Source organism: Eumetopias jubatus, unplaced genomic scaffold (genome assembly GCF_037043125.1).
Source record: "Eumetopias jubatus isolate StellerSeaLion01/CBP00866 unplaced genomic scaffold, mEumJub1_p1.0 scaffold_11, whole genome shotgun sequence".
NCBI classification, from domain to species: domain Eukaryota; kingdom Metazoa; phylum Chordata; class Mammalia; order Carnivora; family Otariidae; genus Eumetopias; species Eumetopias jubatus.
In genome coordinates, this window is record NW_028274817.1 from 61,297,750 (window position 1) to 61,315,627 (window position 17,878).

Below are 17,878 nucleotides of genomic sequence, written 5' to 3' on the forward strand. Positions count from 1 at the left end.
GTCGGTCATCAAATATAAGGCAGCAAGTTGAAAGCACTGATATTGAGTTCCTGCATTTGCCAAGTGATGCTGTCATTTTCCACTCTTTAGAGCATAAAAAAACTATGTCCAAACATTCATATGGTGAACAGTTTCTGATTTTGTTCTTTTAAGTAGTTTATGAATACCTTTAAACAGCATCCAAACAAACCTTGACAGCTATAACAAAGGCCATAGCATACATCAAATCAATGTTCAATTTATAAATGCAGAGTCGGAACAGCAAAATATTCTGTCACCTAAAATACAATGACTTGAGAATCATATAGATGAAGAATTGTAGTTTATTATTCCACATCTATATTATCCAAATGAAAAAAAATACTGTGACTAGTAACTCATACTTTGACAATCACAAGCATGTATTTACTTGTTTTTATAACTTGTGTAGTGAATATGGCCATAAAGAAAAATTATATATATTTCATTTCTTACATGGATAATAATTTATGTTTTAGCAGTCATAAAAGAGATCATTTTTAAAAAATCACTTCATAAGTAAAACCCTCAGGAACCATCTATCTACCACATTCTTAACATTTCTACACCAAGCATACCTAGAATGCATAGAGACCATAAAATGGAGATTGTTATGGGTCCAGGGAAAAGAAGTATGAGAAAAAATCCTCCCAAACCAGTTAAAATTTTCCAAGCAATCATCACTCTAGCAATTCTCATCAAAGGCCAATGTTGATTTTTGTTAAAAGTTACTGAAATTTATTAAGTTACACAGGGTCTGTGTTTACTATTCCTTTTCCATTAAAGATAAATTTATAGGGCATTACAATCTCGACCAAAAAAGTGTATACTTCTGTGTTACAGTCGGTCAAGACATGCACGAACAGTTCTGAACAGGCAGAAGTCACCTCCTTTAGACAGACAACTTTGGAATTGCATTCCTGCTAATGGTTTCCATAAAAAGAAACAGTATTAAGGCCTGAATTTCTATACTTTGAAATATTAAAAAACAGTTCCAAATGGGCATGTCTCTATCTCATTCTCTATCTCACTGGCCTTGAGTGAACAATCATTTACCCCAATTACTGACATTCAACTTTAGACATACTATCCCTCTTCCACATAACCTCCTCATTTTTCTAATCCCTGTATATGTATATGCTCAGGCAATTCTTCCACATACAGGGCATAGTCATTTCTGTACCTCTCACCTCATTTTCACATTTATCTTCTCATGCCTCCTCTACCTGAATCACTGGGACAATGTATTTCTTGGTGGTTAAAGACATGTTATTGTATTCAAACAGCTTGTGTTGGGTTCAAGTTCTGTGGCTTCCAAGTTATGTGACCTTGAGAAAGTTGTTTAACCTTTCTGAACCTGTATTTCCTTATCTTAAAAGTAGAGATAATCATAAAACTTAATTCACAGGACTAGAAATTGTCAAGAAAAATGAGATAGTACCTGATACACTTAAACGTCCCTATGATTATTATTATTATTATTATTACTATTATTATTATGGCTTTCAATAAATCCATTGCAAAAACCAACCTACTTGCTTTCATTCTAAACTTTTGAGAAGAAAGGGCTACCTGTATTGGGGCAGAGTTGAGTAAACATTTGAAAACTTTTTTTTTTTTTTTAAATCAGGCTATGAGGGAGTCTTGAAATAAAAACAGAATAAGTTAATATTGTTTTGGACTTATCATAGATTCTCCTCTGCCTGATAAGACATCTAATATTGGTTATTTTTATAACAACCATTAGAAGGAGTCAGAAAACAGTGAGAGATTAAAAATCCAAAACCAAAAGCTTTCTTTTAAATGCTCTTCAGAGAACTACACTTAGTAACTTATAGGACTATCTCACTTTGAGCACTTGTTGGGTTCCCATTAAGATTTTTGCCCCCATATTTCTAAATCATGTGCTAAAAACTATATGGTAGCAATCTTAATGAAAAAAATTTAGTATTGCTACCTGAATAGTCCCTAATTAGGTTATAAATGAAGTATATTCACTTTATACTGTTTTAGTACTATTCAAAAGCACCCATGCTTTTTTTAAAAAATAAGTATTTTGGCAATATGTATAATTTTGATAACATATTTATAAAAACTATAATTACTGAAACACACAAATCCCTAATTACTCACAAGAAAAAACTGAAATAAAACAAAAATAGCATAAATATTCCCCATTTGTATAGTCTTCAGCAATCCAGTCCAACAACGTACATAAGAGACAGCAGTCATTTTTTTAAGGCTCTTAGAAACTTAAGTCTTAACAAAGAGAGAGGTACAATTGTCCATTAATAGAAATTCTGAAAGGAGTTTCTTTTTTAATCTGCTTTTGGGGGAGGGGTGGGAGAGCAAAGAGCAAAGAATAAATAGCAGTACGGAATTGCATATCACCCAAAATGAAACTAACTTCCTGATCTGTTCAGTCTAATTAGGAATTTAACTAAAGTTATTAAGCTGGTCTTTAAAATTTTACAATTATTGTATTGGACTTGAGACTCTGAGCAACTCAAATATTACTTTGAAATATCAGAATTAATATATGTGGATAATAATAAGGCAAGTAGCTCATGAAGTAAGGTTCAAAGGCAATATGAAAAGTTTTATGTTTTCAACCTAAACTTGCTCAAAAAATGTATTCTGTAGGAAAACTGTTTAAATACACTCACACATGGTGTCCAGAGAAGACAGAGTTCAAAGTTCAAGGTCCTTGCGATTTCACATAACCTTCAGTTTTATCCCAAACCCACTTAAGGGGTAAATAAAACAAAACAAACAGCAACAGTAAAAACACGGACTAGCTGCCTGCTCTAACGCTCAGAAGACGACGCGGTTACTACTACAGCCGGAACTCACAAATTCTACTCCTGCTACTGTTAGCTTTTCTCTTGAGTTGTGAAAAACAGGCACTTTCATTTATCATGGATATACACTCAGGTTTCACCCCACTTTATCCTACTGCCTCCCACAGCTGCTGAAGAATTCTTACTCTAAATTAAAAGCACATGAATCCAGAGGGGAACTGTCCTATCATTTGAAGAAGCAACAACTGGAGTTTGCCACTACACAAGAAGCCACTTACTTGTTAGTTGCCTTTATAGTTCTCAATATATCTGAAGCAATTAGAAACTGTTAGGAGTAAAATCTTTGGGAAAAAAAAAGAAAAAGTCAAAATAAGGGACACTATGGAAAGAAAAAACAGGTCCCTTGTCACGTTTTTAAAACCCCCCACAACTTTGCATCATCGTTCCCAAATTCCCCTCCCATTCTGTCTATTTCTAACACTCTTTAGGCTGAATTTGAACACACTCTCCTACACACGGGCAAAATAACTCTAATTAAAGGGGGCCTCACTTCAAAAATAATCACAATGCCTAGTAGGCCTCCACTCAATTGTCACCAGTTAGCACATGTTTTACATCCTTACAGAAGTGCATGCCTGCCCTTCGTCTCATACCTAGAGCACAAATGTCAAATTTTCCACTCCTGAAACTCACCAGTGTGTGATTTTACTTGACTTCTTCCCCAACCTTAAAGACCCTATACCACCATCTCCCATCTACCAAAACTCAGTAGGTTTTTTTCTCCTTCCGAGAAGAAATGTGATCTTAACATCATAAGGCAAACAAAAGGCTAAACTCCATGGGAAAATGAAATCGAAGCAACAAAGGAAAGAAAGAGAAGGGGAGGACGGATGGAAGACGCGTGTGCCTTCTGAAGTAGCAGCTGCCCAGATGAACTTCTGCAATTTAACGGTTCTGGGGCAGCAGGAGATCGGTGTGTAGGAAAACAAAGGTGGTCTCCCCACCCTCCTTACCGCTGTAGAACCAGAGGAAGATGCAATATACACACGGATCACCATCCTGGGAACAAAGGCCGCTGTTGTTTGGGTCCTGCAAAGGGCTAGAGGCTTGAGAGCAGCTGCAGCAAAGGCTGAAATCCAGCTAGAGGTGGAAGAGAGGTGGGAAGAGCAGGGTGGGGGAAGGTGGAAGGGGAACTCGCCGGAGTCCCGCCTCCTCCCTTGACTGCTTTCACTGAGCTCAGAACACTGCAGTCCCAGCCCCAAGCCTGGAAAACACAGGCTGCTTTGCATCATTTCTATTTTTTTTTTTAAATAGGGAATCTCGAATAGCACCGCGAGATCTGTCGAAACATTTATTTTTGACTATTCTCTCCTCAAGAAGAGGTAGAAGAGAAAGAAAAAGCAAAAGGGAGCACTAAATTAAATTATATTAGAATGAAGGATATTTTCCCACAGAAACAAAGTTCTGCGCATAACTTCCGGCTCAGAAATGTATGCAAATAAGAAGGCAGATCTTCCTTGAAAGACTATGGTGAATCCAAACACTAGTAAGAAAGCCCATGCCTTCAAAGCCTTGTGCATTTTAAGACTCCTATTATGTAATGATTATTCTGATGTTAGTTGGCTGCAGAAATTAGGCACTGAAGAAGTGAGCAATGCCACAGAAGATTTAAATAAATTTTCAGGTCTCCCTAAGCCCAGAAATGGCAGGACTGGTTTTCTTTTTGAGTTTTACTTTTTGTTATAATAGGGAATCCTGTCTCTGTGAAAATTTTCAGAAGGCCTGACTGGCAAACTCAATAATGGAGGAATAAATTGCAAACGATAAAAAATTGAAAATACAGTACAGGAAGTGAATGATTTTTGTTTTGTTTTGTTTGTTTTTTAACTGACTGAAGAAAGGGAGTTTGAATTATACGTTGCAGGGATGTTGAAATGATGAACAGATCCTATACTTCAGAGTGTAATTTCATTTTCCCAAATTATGTCAAATGAACAGAAATAAGAAACTTTCAGGATGAATGAGAGTGAAGTTATGGAGTCAGTCACCTGTCCTACTTCTTTGCTTTTACTTTGCAGTTTTCCCTCCCTCTCCATTCTCGTGGTGTAATCACCTTTGTCTAGGTTCAATAATTATAATACCTTCTTAACTGTTCTCTGTTCACAGGTTCTCCCTTCTTCAATCTATGTGATTTATACAACAACCTTGAGAGATGTATGTTATTACAACAATTTTACAGATGAAGAAACTGAAACTCAGGAAAATAAATAATTTCCCCAATGTCTTATAGCTGGTAAATTCGAGAGTCAGGACTCTACCTCAAGTCCAACCAACTTCAAAGGCTACCCTCTTAACCATCACTGTTTCGCATTGCCTGGAACAGGGAAAGTACTCAATAATTGTTAGCTATTTTTCCTCATAAAACATTACTTTCATATATCATTAAAGACAATGTAGTCTGAAATACTTTGGATAACTCTTCATTGACTATCGAACCAAACTGAAATTATGATTCTAAGGATCTCCTTCCATGATTCTACCCTACACTATCCATAGTCTTACCCATTGATCCTCCAAACTAACTTCCCTGCATAATCATTATTGACTCCCCATTGCAATCACCATATTTATTCTCATTTTCATGCCTTTGCTCTTTCTGTCTCATTCTTCACTTTCTCCCCACATCCTTATACCCTAGGCACTCTTATTTTGGAAACACCACTACACAGTGTATCAAAATTTAAAAAAATCAAATGTACCTCTCCTCTTACTTATAATAAATGTTAAATAAAATATTATTAATATTTTATAACTTTTTCTTAAAATTCAAAATTACTTAGCACCAAGTAATTCATTAAACCATGCTTGATAGTGATTTCTCTGCAACCATTATATATATTTGGGAATTCTGCTACTGTAGGAGAAAAGTCTAAATTCCAAATTGTTTTCAAGTGAACCCCCAGTGAGTATAGTAAAAAGGATTGGTTGGAAGGAAATATGGAGATTGAAAGTGAGGTAGAATTTCTGAATGGGAGATGTCTTCTAGCCCTTATCCTATGCGATATGTATGACACATATCTACCCAGAAATTATTAGATTCTTGTTATATAACTCTTCCATGTGACAGATAGGCTCAATTCTGTCTTATTCTATCTGTTCACCTGTTCCTACACCATGTACCCCAGTTCTACCACTGTATGTACAGTTCGATGAAACTGTCTTATACCCTCCAGCTCAGAAGTTGGCCTAAAAATTCAAAACAGGGAACCAAAATGTATATTTTAAGTAGAGCTGTACTTATTCTGACACCATTATCAGTATGACTACCTGGCCCAGCAAAGGGTATATGGGACAGAGAAGCATTTGTAAGGACTTACCTGCCATATCAGAAAAGTGCTAAACATTAGGGACTTATATCAGGAAAATCAGTGAGGGAGGAGAGGGGAGTAAAACCTGCTAAGAACTGTCCTTAGACTCCATTGTCTACAAACATTATCATAAAAATCTCCACTCATACCTCCATAACCCCATTCTTGTGATTGGGGTAACATCAGATAGTTCCTCAAGGAAATCAACATGCCTTTCTAGTCTAGACCAGGGTAATGCTGGGCTCAAATTATAACATTGTGACAATAGGTTGGAGTGCCTATCTAGTATGCCAGCAATTCCACATCTAGGAATTTTTTCTGAAAATAATTATTAGAGATGTGGGCAAAAATTTATTGATAAACATATATTGTAGTGTTAACTACAATGTAGAATAAGTTAAAAAAAAAAGCAACATGGCCAATAATGAGAACTGGTTAAATAACTTTTGGAATGTCTATAAAATGGAATCATCTAAAGCCATAGAAAATCATATAGAATAACATTTCCTGACATGGGATAATTTTTAAAATATGTTCTAAGTGAAAAACAGTCATTTACAAAATAGTATGTATCTTATAATAAATTTTTTAAAAATATATTTACTTTTTTCCTCCCTGTCATTTCTCTCAATCCTTCATACCCACTCTCATCTATCTCTGACTAGGTTTAAGAAGGGGTTATATCAACGTATTAAAAGTGATATCTCTGGATCCTTTATTCTTTACAATGTTTGCTAAGTTTTCTGAACACAGCATGCATTTATTTTACAATTTTTGAAAAATCTTAACATTTGGTTAATAAATAAGTAGATTTCCTATGGCAATATGTCACAAATACTATTTGAAAATTCTTTGATCCATCTGACTTTAATCAGGCCTTAATCTTTCCAGTCAAATTATATTAAAAAATGATTTTAGGAACTGCTTTATATAAGATTAAAATGAAGCAAAAAATGACTATTCTAGAATACACATTCCAGGGATGGTTGAATATAGTAAGGAGCAAGTTTAATATAATCTATAATATTAATTTCTAGGATAGGGGCGCCTGGGTGGCTCAGTCGTTAAGTGTCTACCTTCGGCTCAGGTCATGATCCCAGGGTCCTGGGATCGAGGCCCACATCGGGATCCCTGCTCTGCGGGGAAGCCTGCTTCTCCCTCTCCTACTCCCCCTGCTTGTGTTCCCTCTCTCACTATGTCTCTCTCTGTCAAATAAATAAATAAAATCTTTACAAAAAATTCAATTTCTAGGATAAAAATACTGGTAAAGCTGGCTCCCTCATGTATACAAAGTGTTGTCAATAAAGGCCAACAGATTTTGTTTATACATACATTGATTGGGGAAATTTTCACTTAGAGTAATACCTCTGAATTAAAATAAATACCAAGAACCATCTTCTCATTCCTGAGAGTTTCAGATAAGGTCCACTGAACTCATTACTCATTCTGCCATCCAGTTAACTACAGATGTAAATTTTATTATATGGGAATATAGAATAAATACAAGAGTTTTTCTTTTTTTCCCTTTATTTATTTTTTTCAATTTAAAAGAGGACATCGGTCCAAATAAAATGTGTTGACCGCTAAGAGGCAGGAGGATTGGCTGTATATGTATTTGGCAAATTATGCCCATTTTGCCAAATCAAAACCTGAAGGAAGATTTTCCTGTCCTGTGGATGGGGAACCACAGTAACATTCATCCTGAAATTAACAGTGATGAAGGTAGCTTATCATCCTGACTTATTTCTGCCTGACCATTTGTATAATGATCTTAAGTTGTATCTAGAAAAATGTAAGAGGCCAACTTCTGAGCTGGAGGGTATAAGACAGTTTCATTGAGCTGTGCATCCAGTGGTAGAATTGGGGTATATGGTATAGGAACAAGTGAACAGATAGAATAAGACAGAATTGAGTCTGTCACATGGAAGAGTTCCATAACAAGAGTCTAATAATTCCTGGTAGATATGGGTCATACATATTGCATAGGATAAGAGCTAGAAGACATCTCCCATTCAGAAATTCTACCTCACTTTCAATCTCCATATTTCCTTCCACCCAATCCTTTTTATTATACTCACTGGGCGTTCTGTTTATGATGAGAAAAATCTCCTGTATCTTCAACCTTTTCTCTGTTCTTTCTACCTCCTTGCCTTAACTGATACTTGTTTCTTCAGAACAGCACTTTCCCCTCTCAGGTGGAGACTGCTTATGTTCTCACACCCCACTCAGAATTAGGAACTTCCAGGGGCGCCTGGGTGGCTCAGTCGTTAAGCGTCTGCCTTCAGCTCAGGTCATGATCTCAGGGTCCTGGGATCGAGCCCCACATCGGGCTCCCTCCTCCGCGGGAAGCCTGCTTCTCCCTCTCCCACTCCCCCTGCTTGTGTTCCCTCTCTCACTGTGTCTCTCTCTGTCAAATAAATAAATATTCTTAAAAAAAAAAAGAATTAGGAATTTCCAGGTGGTTTATCTTCAAAAGAGAAGGTCTGCCTAAAGCTTCATTTTCTTGCTCAGCAAATGGCCCCTGGGCAAAAGCAGTTCTAATTTACCACTGAGTTTTTTGGAGTTGTAATCCATCCCCATTTCTTACCCTGGTAATTCCTTACTTTCTTGCCTAGGTCTGATATTTTCTAAAATTTTAAATTGCCTTTAGCAAAAAGGTTGTTCCAGATCACCCAGTCCATTATTGCCAGAAGCAGAAATATATCCTATTTTTAAACTGTTGAGAAATTAAAAGTATTATTTACCCCATAATAGAAAAACAAGACTACAAAATCACAATTAAGAAATGCTTAATTAAATATATACAAAACATGACCATGTCAACATCTTTAAATATTAAATTTAGTATTCATTAATATTTCATTTCAGTTGAAAACAATTTGGAATTTAGATTTTCTCCTACAGTAGCAAAAGTCCCAATGTATATATTTATTGGGTTATATATATAAAAGTTGCTACATATATTACATATATATATATAACCAATATGTATGTATAACCAATATATATATTATATATAATGGTTGCAGAGAAATCACTGTCAAGCATGATTTAATGATTTACTTGGTGCTAAGTAATTTTATTTAAAAACAAAGTTATAAAATATTAATAGTATTATATTTAACATTTATATTTAAGTAAGAAGATAGGTACATTTGAATTTTTTAAATTTTGATACACTGTGTAGTGGTGTTTCCAAAATAAGAGTGTCTATATTTTTTTAAAGATTTTTTATTTATTTATTTGAGAGAGAGAGAATGAGAGATAGAGAGCACGAGAGGGAAGAGGGTCAGAGGGAGAAGCAGACTCCCCGCCAAGCAGGGAGCCCGATGTGGGACTCGATCCCGGGACTCCAGGATCATGACCTGAGCCAAAGGCAGTCGCTCAACCAACTGAGCCACCCAGGCACCCAAGAATGTCTATATTTTTAATGGTGTTCAAAGAGCCTTGATTGTTGGATAAAACCACCAGCAATGTTATTCAGTGATGCTCTGGTATCCACACTTCTGTCTGTACTGTCAGATGAAAGACTAAGAACATAATATCTTTTCTCTATTAATAGACAACACATTAACATATATGTATCTAAATAAAAAATACTGCACTTTGGAAGACTTACTGTTGTTCTCTCCAAGTGTCACCATCAATGGCAGTATCTGCAGTGGAAACAGAGTAGGTTAAACAACAGAGCATTGTGCTTAGGAGATCTAAGCCTGTCTCAGTCACCGGCTACATAGTGATGTGCATCAGCAAGAAGCAACTTTAGGACTTGGTGCCAGAAGTTGTCTTGGAGGTGCTGGGTCCAGAGTTTTGATCTCATCCAAGATGTTATGTCCATAATTGCAGCAGCTACAAGGTGTCACACACCCATGGGAGATAAATGTTCTGTGCTTGAAAAAGCAACACTTAAAGATAAAATTTTTTATTAGCTCTGTACAGAATTCCAGCCAAGGGGTAGAACATTATTCTACCCATTGTCCCTAAGCAGTACCACAAAAAGGTCTCAGGGAACTGAACAGGACTCCAGGCAAGAACAACTACTTCCAAAACCTGCTGATACTTGCAATAAGGGCTACTGGCCCATTAATCTTTCACTGGGTGTCACTGATTCCAGAAGAGTATGAGTCAACCTGTGACAATAACTCAGTTATTATCAGAAAGAGGTGTAATGGGCTAGGTTGGAGGGTGATTTCCCAGGTATTCGTTCTTCCAAAACGAGACTCGCTTTCAGACCCCTTTCTTATACACACACACCCACACACACACACACACACACACCACAATTCCACAGTTTAAGGAGTCATAGGTCTGAAAAGGACCTCAGAGGTCATTCTAATCCCCTAGCTTCCTCCACACCCTAACAATAACACCACAAGTGGTCCTTCAGGCATTATTTGCGAACAGCTTCAATTATAGTGAACTCACAATCCCCGAGGCATCCTTATACTGTTTTTGTTCAGCCTAAAATTTTAGAATTTTTTTGAGGTTGAGCTGAGCACTGTTTATTTTTATGTTTCTTTGATACTAATAATTCATATTCATAAACTCATTTCTGTTTTTGTGAAGCATTTGCAATAGGAAGCCTTCTCTCCTCCAAGTTTATATTTCCAGTTTCTTTAACCAGTCTTTAAAAAAAAACAAAAAACAAACTAGTCTTAATAAGCTGTAATGTCCATAGGTCTCTCCTCTAAATATGTTTCAGTTTGTCAATTTCTCTCTCCTGCAGAGGGTGGTCCCCAGAACTGAAGGTCATGTTCCAAGTATTATATGACTAGCATCATGTAGAGTATTGCAGGATCCTCATTATGGACCATGTATTTATCTTTTAGCCCTCCTACATGGTGAGGAATAGTTTTTCTCATTTTGGTTTTAATTTGCATTTCTCTGCTTACTAAGAAGTTATACATATTTTGATATATTAATTGCCTTTTTGGATGTTTCATTTGGGGCAATATCTGTGCAAAACTTTTGCCCCATTTTTTTAAATTTCTTTATCTAGTCTCCATTCCAAATACCAGTCTTGTGACACATAATTTTTTTTTAAGTTTTAATTTAAATTCCACTGAGTTAACATACAGTGTAATATTAGTTTCACGTGTACAATAGAGTAATTCAACACTTCCATACAACACCCTGCACTCATCACAAGTGCCATTTTTAATCCCCATCACCTATTTAACACATACCCATCAACCTCCCTTCTGGTAACCATCAGTTTGTTCTCTATAGTTAAAATTCTGTGTCTTGGTTTGCCTCTCTTTTTTTATCCCTTGCTCATTTGTTTTGTTTCTCAAATTCCACACATGAGTGAAAACATATGGTATTTGTCTTTCTCTGACTGACATATTTTGCTTAGTTCCATCCATGTCATTGCAAATGGCAAGTTTTCATTCTATTTTACGCTGAGTAATATTCTGTGGTATATACCACATCTTCTTTATCCATTCATCTATTGATTGATGTGGGCTATTTCAATAATTTGACACTTGTAGATAATGCTGCTATAAATATTGGGGTATATGTATCCCTGCAAATTAGTATTTTTGTATTCTTTGAGTAAATACCTAGTAGTGCAATTGCTGGATCATAGGGTAGTTTTATTTTTAACTTTTTGAGGAAACTCCATACTGTTTTCCAGACTGGCTATACCACTTTGCTGTCCCACCAGTGGTGCAAGAAAGTTCCCTATTCTCCAAACCTTTACCAACACCTTTTATTTTTTGTGTTTTTGATTTTAGCCAGTCTGACAGGTGTGAGGTGATAGCTCATTGTAGTTTTAGATTTTCATTTCCTAGATGATCATTGACGATGAATATATTTTCATGTGTCTGCTGGCCATCTGTATGCCTTGGGAAAATGTCTATTCCTGTCTTCTGCCCATATTTTAATTAGATTATTTGTTTACTGCCTGTTGAGTGTTGTAAGTTCTTTATATATTTTGGATACTAACTCTTTATCAGATATGTCATTTGTAAATGCCTTCTCCCATTCTGTAGGTTGCCTTTTAGTTTTATTGATTGTTTCCTTTGCTGTGCAGAAGTTTTTATTTCGATCAAGTTCCACTAGTTTATTTTCCCTTGCCTCAGGAGACATGTCTAGTAAGAAGTTGCTATGGCCAATGTCAAAGAGGTTACTGATTGTGTACTTCTCTGGGATTTTAATGGTTTCTTGTCTCACATTTAAGTCTTCCATCCATTTTGAATGCATTTTTGTGTATGGTGTAAGAAAGTGGTCTAATTTCATTCTTCTGCATGTTGCTGTCCAGTTTTCCCAACACCATTTGTTGAAGAGGCTGTTGTTTTTTCCCCCCACTGGATATTCTTCCCTGCTTTGTCAGAGATTACTTGACCATATAGTTGTGGGTCCATTTCTGGGTTTTCTATTCTGTTCGAGGATTTTCACCTCTTCTATTAGGTTTATTCCTAGGTATCTCATGGTTTTTGTGCAATTATAAGTGGGATTGATTCCTTGATTTATCTTTCTGCTGCTTTTTTATCGGTGTATAGAAATGAAAGATTTCTGTACATTGATTTTTTTTATCCTGTGACTTTACTGAATTCCTTTATCAATTCTAACAGTTTTTTGGTGGAGTTTTTCAGGTTTTCTATATAGAGTATTACGTCATCTGCAAACAATGAAAGTTTTACTTCTTCCTTGCCAATTTGGATGCCTTTTATTTCTTTGTGTTGTCTGATTGTTGTGGTTAGAACTTTCAGTAATATGTTGAATAAAAGTGGTGAGAGTGGACATTCCTGTCTTGTTCCTGACCATAGAAGAAAAGCTCTCAGTTTTTACCTATTGAGGATGATATTAGCAGTGAGTTTTTCATATATTGCCTTTATTATGTTGTGGAATGGTCTCTCTAACCCTACTTTAGTGAGGGTTCTTTTCTATCATGAATAGATGTTGTACTTTATCAAATATTATTTCTGTATCTACTGAAGTGATCATATGGTTCTTTTCTTTTATTAATGTGATGTATCACATTGATTGATTTGTGAATATTGATCCACATTTGCAACACAGGAGTAAATTCTGCTTGATCATGGTGAATGATTTTTAAGATATTGTTGGAGGAGATTATGCTAAGTGAGATAAGTCAAGCAGAGAAAGTCAATTATCATATGGCTTCACTTATTTGTGGAACATAAGGAAAAGCATGGAGGACATTAGGAGAAGGAAGGGAAAAATGAAGGGGTGGAAATCAGAAGGAGAGATGAACCAAGAGAGACTATTGACTCTGCAAAACAAACTGAGGGTTTTGCGGGGGGATGGGTTAACCCGGTGATGGGTATTAAGGAGGGCACGTACTGCATGGAACACTGTGTTATACGAAAACAATAAATCATGGATCACTACATCAAAAACTAATGATGTATTGTATGGAGATTAACATAATAAAATAAGATTAAAAATAATATATATTGTTGGATTTGATTTGCTAGTATTTTGTTGAGAATTTTTGCATCTGTGTTCAACAGGGATAGTGACATACAGTTCTCTTTTTAAAGTGCTGACCTTATCTGGTTTGGTATCAGGGGAATGCCTGTCTCATAAAATGAATTTGGAAGTTTTCCTTCCATTTCTATTTTTTGGAATAGTTTGAGAAAAATAAGTATTAACTCTTCTTTATTTATTGTTTTTTAAAATGATTTTTTAAAGATCTTGTTTATTTACTTGAGAGAGTGAGAGAGAGATCCCAAGAAGGGGTAGGGTCAGAGGGAAAAGCAGACTCCCCGCTGAGCGGGGAGCCTGATGCGGGACTCGATCCCAGGACTCCGGGACCATGACCTGAGCCAAAGGCAGTTGCTTAACCAACTGAGCCACCCAGGCACCCTTAACTCTTCTTTAAATGTTTGGTGGAATTCACCTGTGAACCTGTCTTGTCCTGGACTTTTGTTTGTTGGGAGATTTTTGATTACTGATTCAATTTCTTTGCTGGTTATTAGTCTTTCTCTTTCAATTTGGTTAGGTTATATGTTTCTGGGAATTTATGCATTTCTTCCATGTTGTCCAATTTGTTGTCATATTGTTTTTCATTATATTCTCTTATAATTGTTTTTCTGTGGTGTTGGTTGTGATCTCTCCTCTTTCATTTGTGATTTTATTTATTTGGGTCCATTCTCTTTTCTTTTTGATGAGTCTGGCTAGGGGTTTAACAATTTCATTAATTTTTTCAAAGAACAAGCTCCTGGACCCATGGATCTGTTTTATTGTATTTTTTTAGGATTTTTAAATTTATTTTTTAACAGAGAGAGAGACAGCGAGAGAAGGAACACAAGCAGGGAGCATGGGAGAGGGAGAAGCAGGCTTCCCACTGAGCGGGGAGCCTGATGTGGGACTCGATCCCAGGACCCTGGGATCATGACCTGAGCTGAAGGCAGACGCTTAACGACTGAGCCACCCAGGCGCCCTGTTTTATTGTATTTTTTAAAAATTTTTCTATATTATTTATTTCTGCTCTAATCGTTATCATTTCCTTCCTTCTGCTGTCCTTAATTAGTTGTTCTTTTTCTAGTTGCTTTAAGCGTAAGGCTAGTTTGTCTAGTTGAAATTTTTCTTGCTACCTGAGGTAGGTCTGTAGTGGTATATACTTCCCTCTTTCAATGGCTTTTGCTCTATCCCAAAGGTTTTGGACTGTACTGTGTTCATTTTCATTTGTTTCATGTACTTTTATATTTCTTTGATTTCTTGGTTGATCCATTCATTGTTTAGTAGCATGTTATTTAACCTCCATGTATTTGTGGTCTTCCAGATTTTTTTTTTTATTGTTGATTTCTAGCTTCATAGCATTGTGGTCAGAAAAGGTTCATGGTATGATTTCAATCTTTATGTATCTGTTGGGGTTTATTTTGTGACATAATATATGATCTATTCTGGAGAATGTTCCATGTGCACTTGTAAACAATGTGTATTCTGCTGTTTTAGGATGGAATGTTCTCAATACATCTGTTAAGTCCATCTGGACAAGTGTTTCATTCATAGCTCTTGTTTCCTTGTTGATTTTTTGTTTAGATCATGTGTCCATTGATACAAGTGGGGTGTTAAACTTCCCTACTTTTACTGTATTATCAATTAGTTCCCCTAAGTTTATTATTAATAGTTTCATATATTTGTGGACTCCCATGTTGAGTGCATAAATATTTACAATTTTTATATTTTCTTGTTGGATTGTCCCCTTTGTTCTTATATAGTGTCCTTCATTGTCTCATTACATTCTCTGTTTTAAAGTCTAGTTTGTCCAATATAAGTATTGCTTCTCTGGCTTTTGTTTCATATCCATTTGCATGATAAGTATTTCTCCATCCCCTCACTTTCAGTCTGCAGGTGTCCTTAAGTCTAAAATGAGTCTCTTATAGGCAGCATATAGATTGTGGTTGATGTTTTATCCATTCTGACATGCTATGTCTTTTTTTTATTTTTAAGATTTTATTTATTTATTTGAGAGAGAGAGAGCAAGCATGCAAGAGATGGAGAGAGGGAGAGCATGGACAGGGAGAGGGCAGAGGGAGAAGGAAAAGCAAACCGCCTGTTGAGCAGGGAGCCTGATGTGGGGCTTGATCCCAGGACCCTGGGATCATGAACTGAGCTGAAGGCAGACACTTAACTGACTGAGTCACCCAGGAGCCCATGTGCTGTGTCTTTTGATTAGAGCATTTAGTCTATTTGCATTCAAAGTAATTATTGATAGTCATGCATTTATTGCCATTTTATTACTTGTTTTTTAATTGTTTATTGAGATTTTCTATGATCCTTTCTTGTCTTTCTCATGGTTTGTTCAGTTTCTTTAGTGATATATTTGGATTCCTTTCTCTTTACCTTTGTATGCTTATTAGTGGTTTTTGACATATGGTTACCAGTAGATTTATATATAACCTCCTCTGAAAATTGCAGTCTATATTAAGCTGATGGTCGTTTAAGTTTGAACCCATTCTTTTCTTCTCTTCTCCCTCCATTTTTGGTATATGTTATTATATTTTATATCTTTTTTGTGAGTTCCTTGACTCATTTTTAAAGAAATATTCACTTTTACTGCTTTTGTGTTTCCTGCCTTTATACTGCCAGTTTTGGACTCTCTTTCCATTCAGTGTCCCCTTTAATTTTCTTGCAGGGCTGGTTTAGTGATCACAAACTCCTTTAGTTTTTGTTTGTCTGGGAAATGTTTTATCTCTCCTTCTATTCTGAATGAGAGCCACCCTGGACAGAATATTCATGACTGCAGAATTTTCCTATTCAGCACTTGGAGTATATCATGCCACTCTCTTCTGGCTTGCCATGTTTCTTTTGAAAATTCTCCAACTAACCTTATGGGTTTTCCCTGGTAAGCTAATGACTTCTTTTGCCTTGTTGCTTTTAAGTTTTTTTATCACTATATTTTGCAAATTTAATTACAATATGTCTTGGTGTTGGCTGCTTTTGTTGATTTTTTTAAAGATTTTATTTATTTATTTAACAGAGAGAGAGAGAGACAGCAGGAACACAAGCAGGGGGAGTGGGAGAGGGAGAAGCAGGCTTCCCACCAAGCAGGGAGCCCCATGTGGGACTCGATCCCAGGACCCTGGGATCATGAGTTGAGCCGAAGGCAGACGCTTAACGACTGAGCCACTCAGGCACCCCTGCTTTTGTTGATTTTGATGGGAGTTCTCTATGCCTCCTGGATCTGGATCTGTTTTTTCCCCGTATTAAGGAAGTTGTCAACTACTATTTCTTCAAATAAGTTTTCTGCCCCCTTTTCTCTGTCTGCTTCTTCTGGGACTCCTGTAGTATGAAGGTTATTACTTTTGATGCAGTCACTGAGTTTCCTAACTCTATTCTCATTTTGCATAATTCTTCTTTCTCTCTTTTGTTCAGCTTCATTGTTTCCTTTACTTGTCCAATGTAGGTCATTAATTCTTTCATCTACTTCTTCTAGCCTGCTGTTCATTACATCATGTGTGTTTCTAATCTCATTTACTGCACTCTTCACTTCTAATTGATTCTTTTTTAACTCTTATCTCTGTGGTAAGGGTCTCATTGATGTTTTCTATTGTTTTCTGAAGCCCAGGGAGTATCCTTAATGATTGCTGCTTTAAATTCTCCATCAGACACATTACTTATATATTTTTCACATAGATCTCTGACTGTGGTTTTCTCTTGTTCCTTCATTTGGGATAAATTTCTCTGTCTTCACATCTTGCCTAAGTCTCTGCTGCTTTCTTTGTGTTAGAAAAGCTAGTTATGTCTCCTGCTCCCAAAATAATGGTGTTATGATGAAATGGTCATGTAGTGCCCAGGGCATGGTGCTTCAGGGAGTGTCTCTTCAGTGTGTGCTCTGTGTGCTCTGTTGTTGTCTTCTGGCTGCCCTATCCTTTAGGCCAGTCATCTGCAGAGGCTCTCCTTGCTTGTGTTTGGAATGTAGCAAGTTTTTACTGGGTATGTTCTGGTCTGCTTATGAAATGAAATTTGTCAGCATCTCCACTGGAACTGAGGCCCTGAAAAACACTCTGGTACAGAGAAGTGGTGTGGTCAGGAGTTTGTGCTGGTCTCTTGGGGGAGGGGCCCACAGCACTGGGACTGAAGTAAGCTTGACAGAGAAGGGCAGTTTTACTGGAGCTCAGGTGGGTGGGACTTGGTTTAAGCAAGTTAGGCAGCCAGCGTGGGCACTGCAGTGCTTCCTGCAGGTGGTTCTGTGTTTATGCTGAGGAACTAAGG

At 36.6% G+C, this 17,878-nt stretch overlaps 1 protein-coding gene across 1 annotated transcript in view; it reads right to left on the reverse strand.

Moving 5' to 3' along the window:
- Positions 1-4,178, reverse strand: part of SH3BGRL (SH3 domain binding glutamate rich protein like) — an 87,385-nt gene extending 83,207 nt beyond the window's left edge. The window contains exon 1 of the mRNA XM_028101537.2: positions 3,833-4,178. Within this exon, the coding sequence (XP_027957338.1) occupies positions 3,833-4,111 (279 nt within the window). The 5' untranslated portion in view covers positions 4,112-4,178. The remainder of the gene's footprint in view (positions 1-3,832) is intronic.
- Between the last annotated feature and the right edge of the window lie 13,700 nt (positions 4,179-17,878).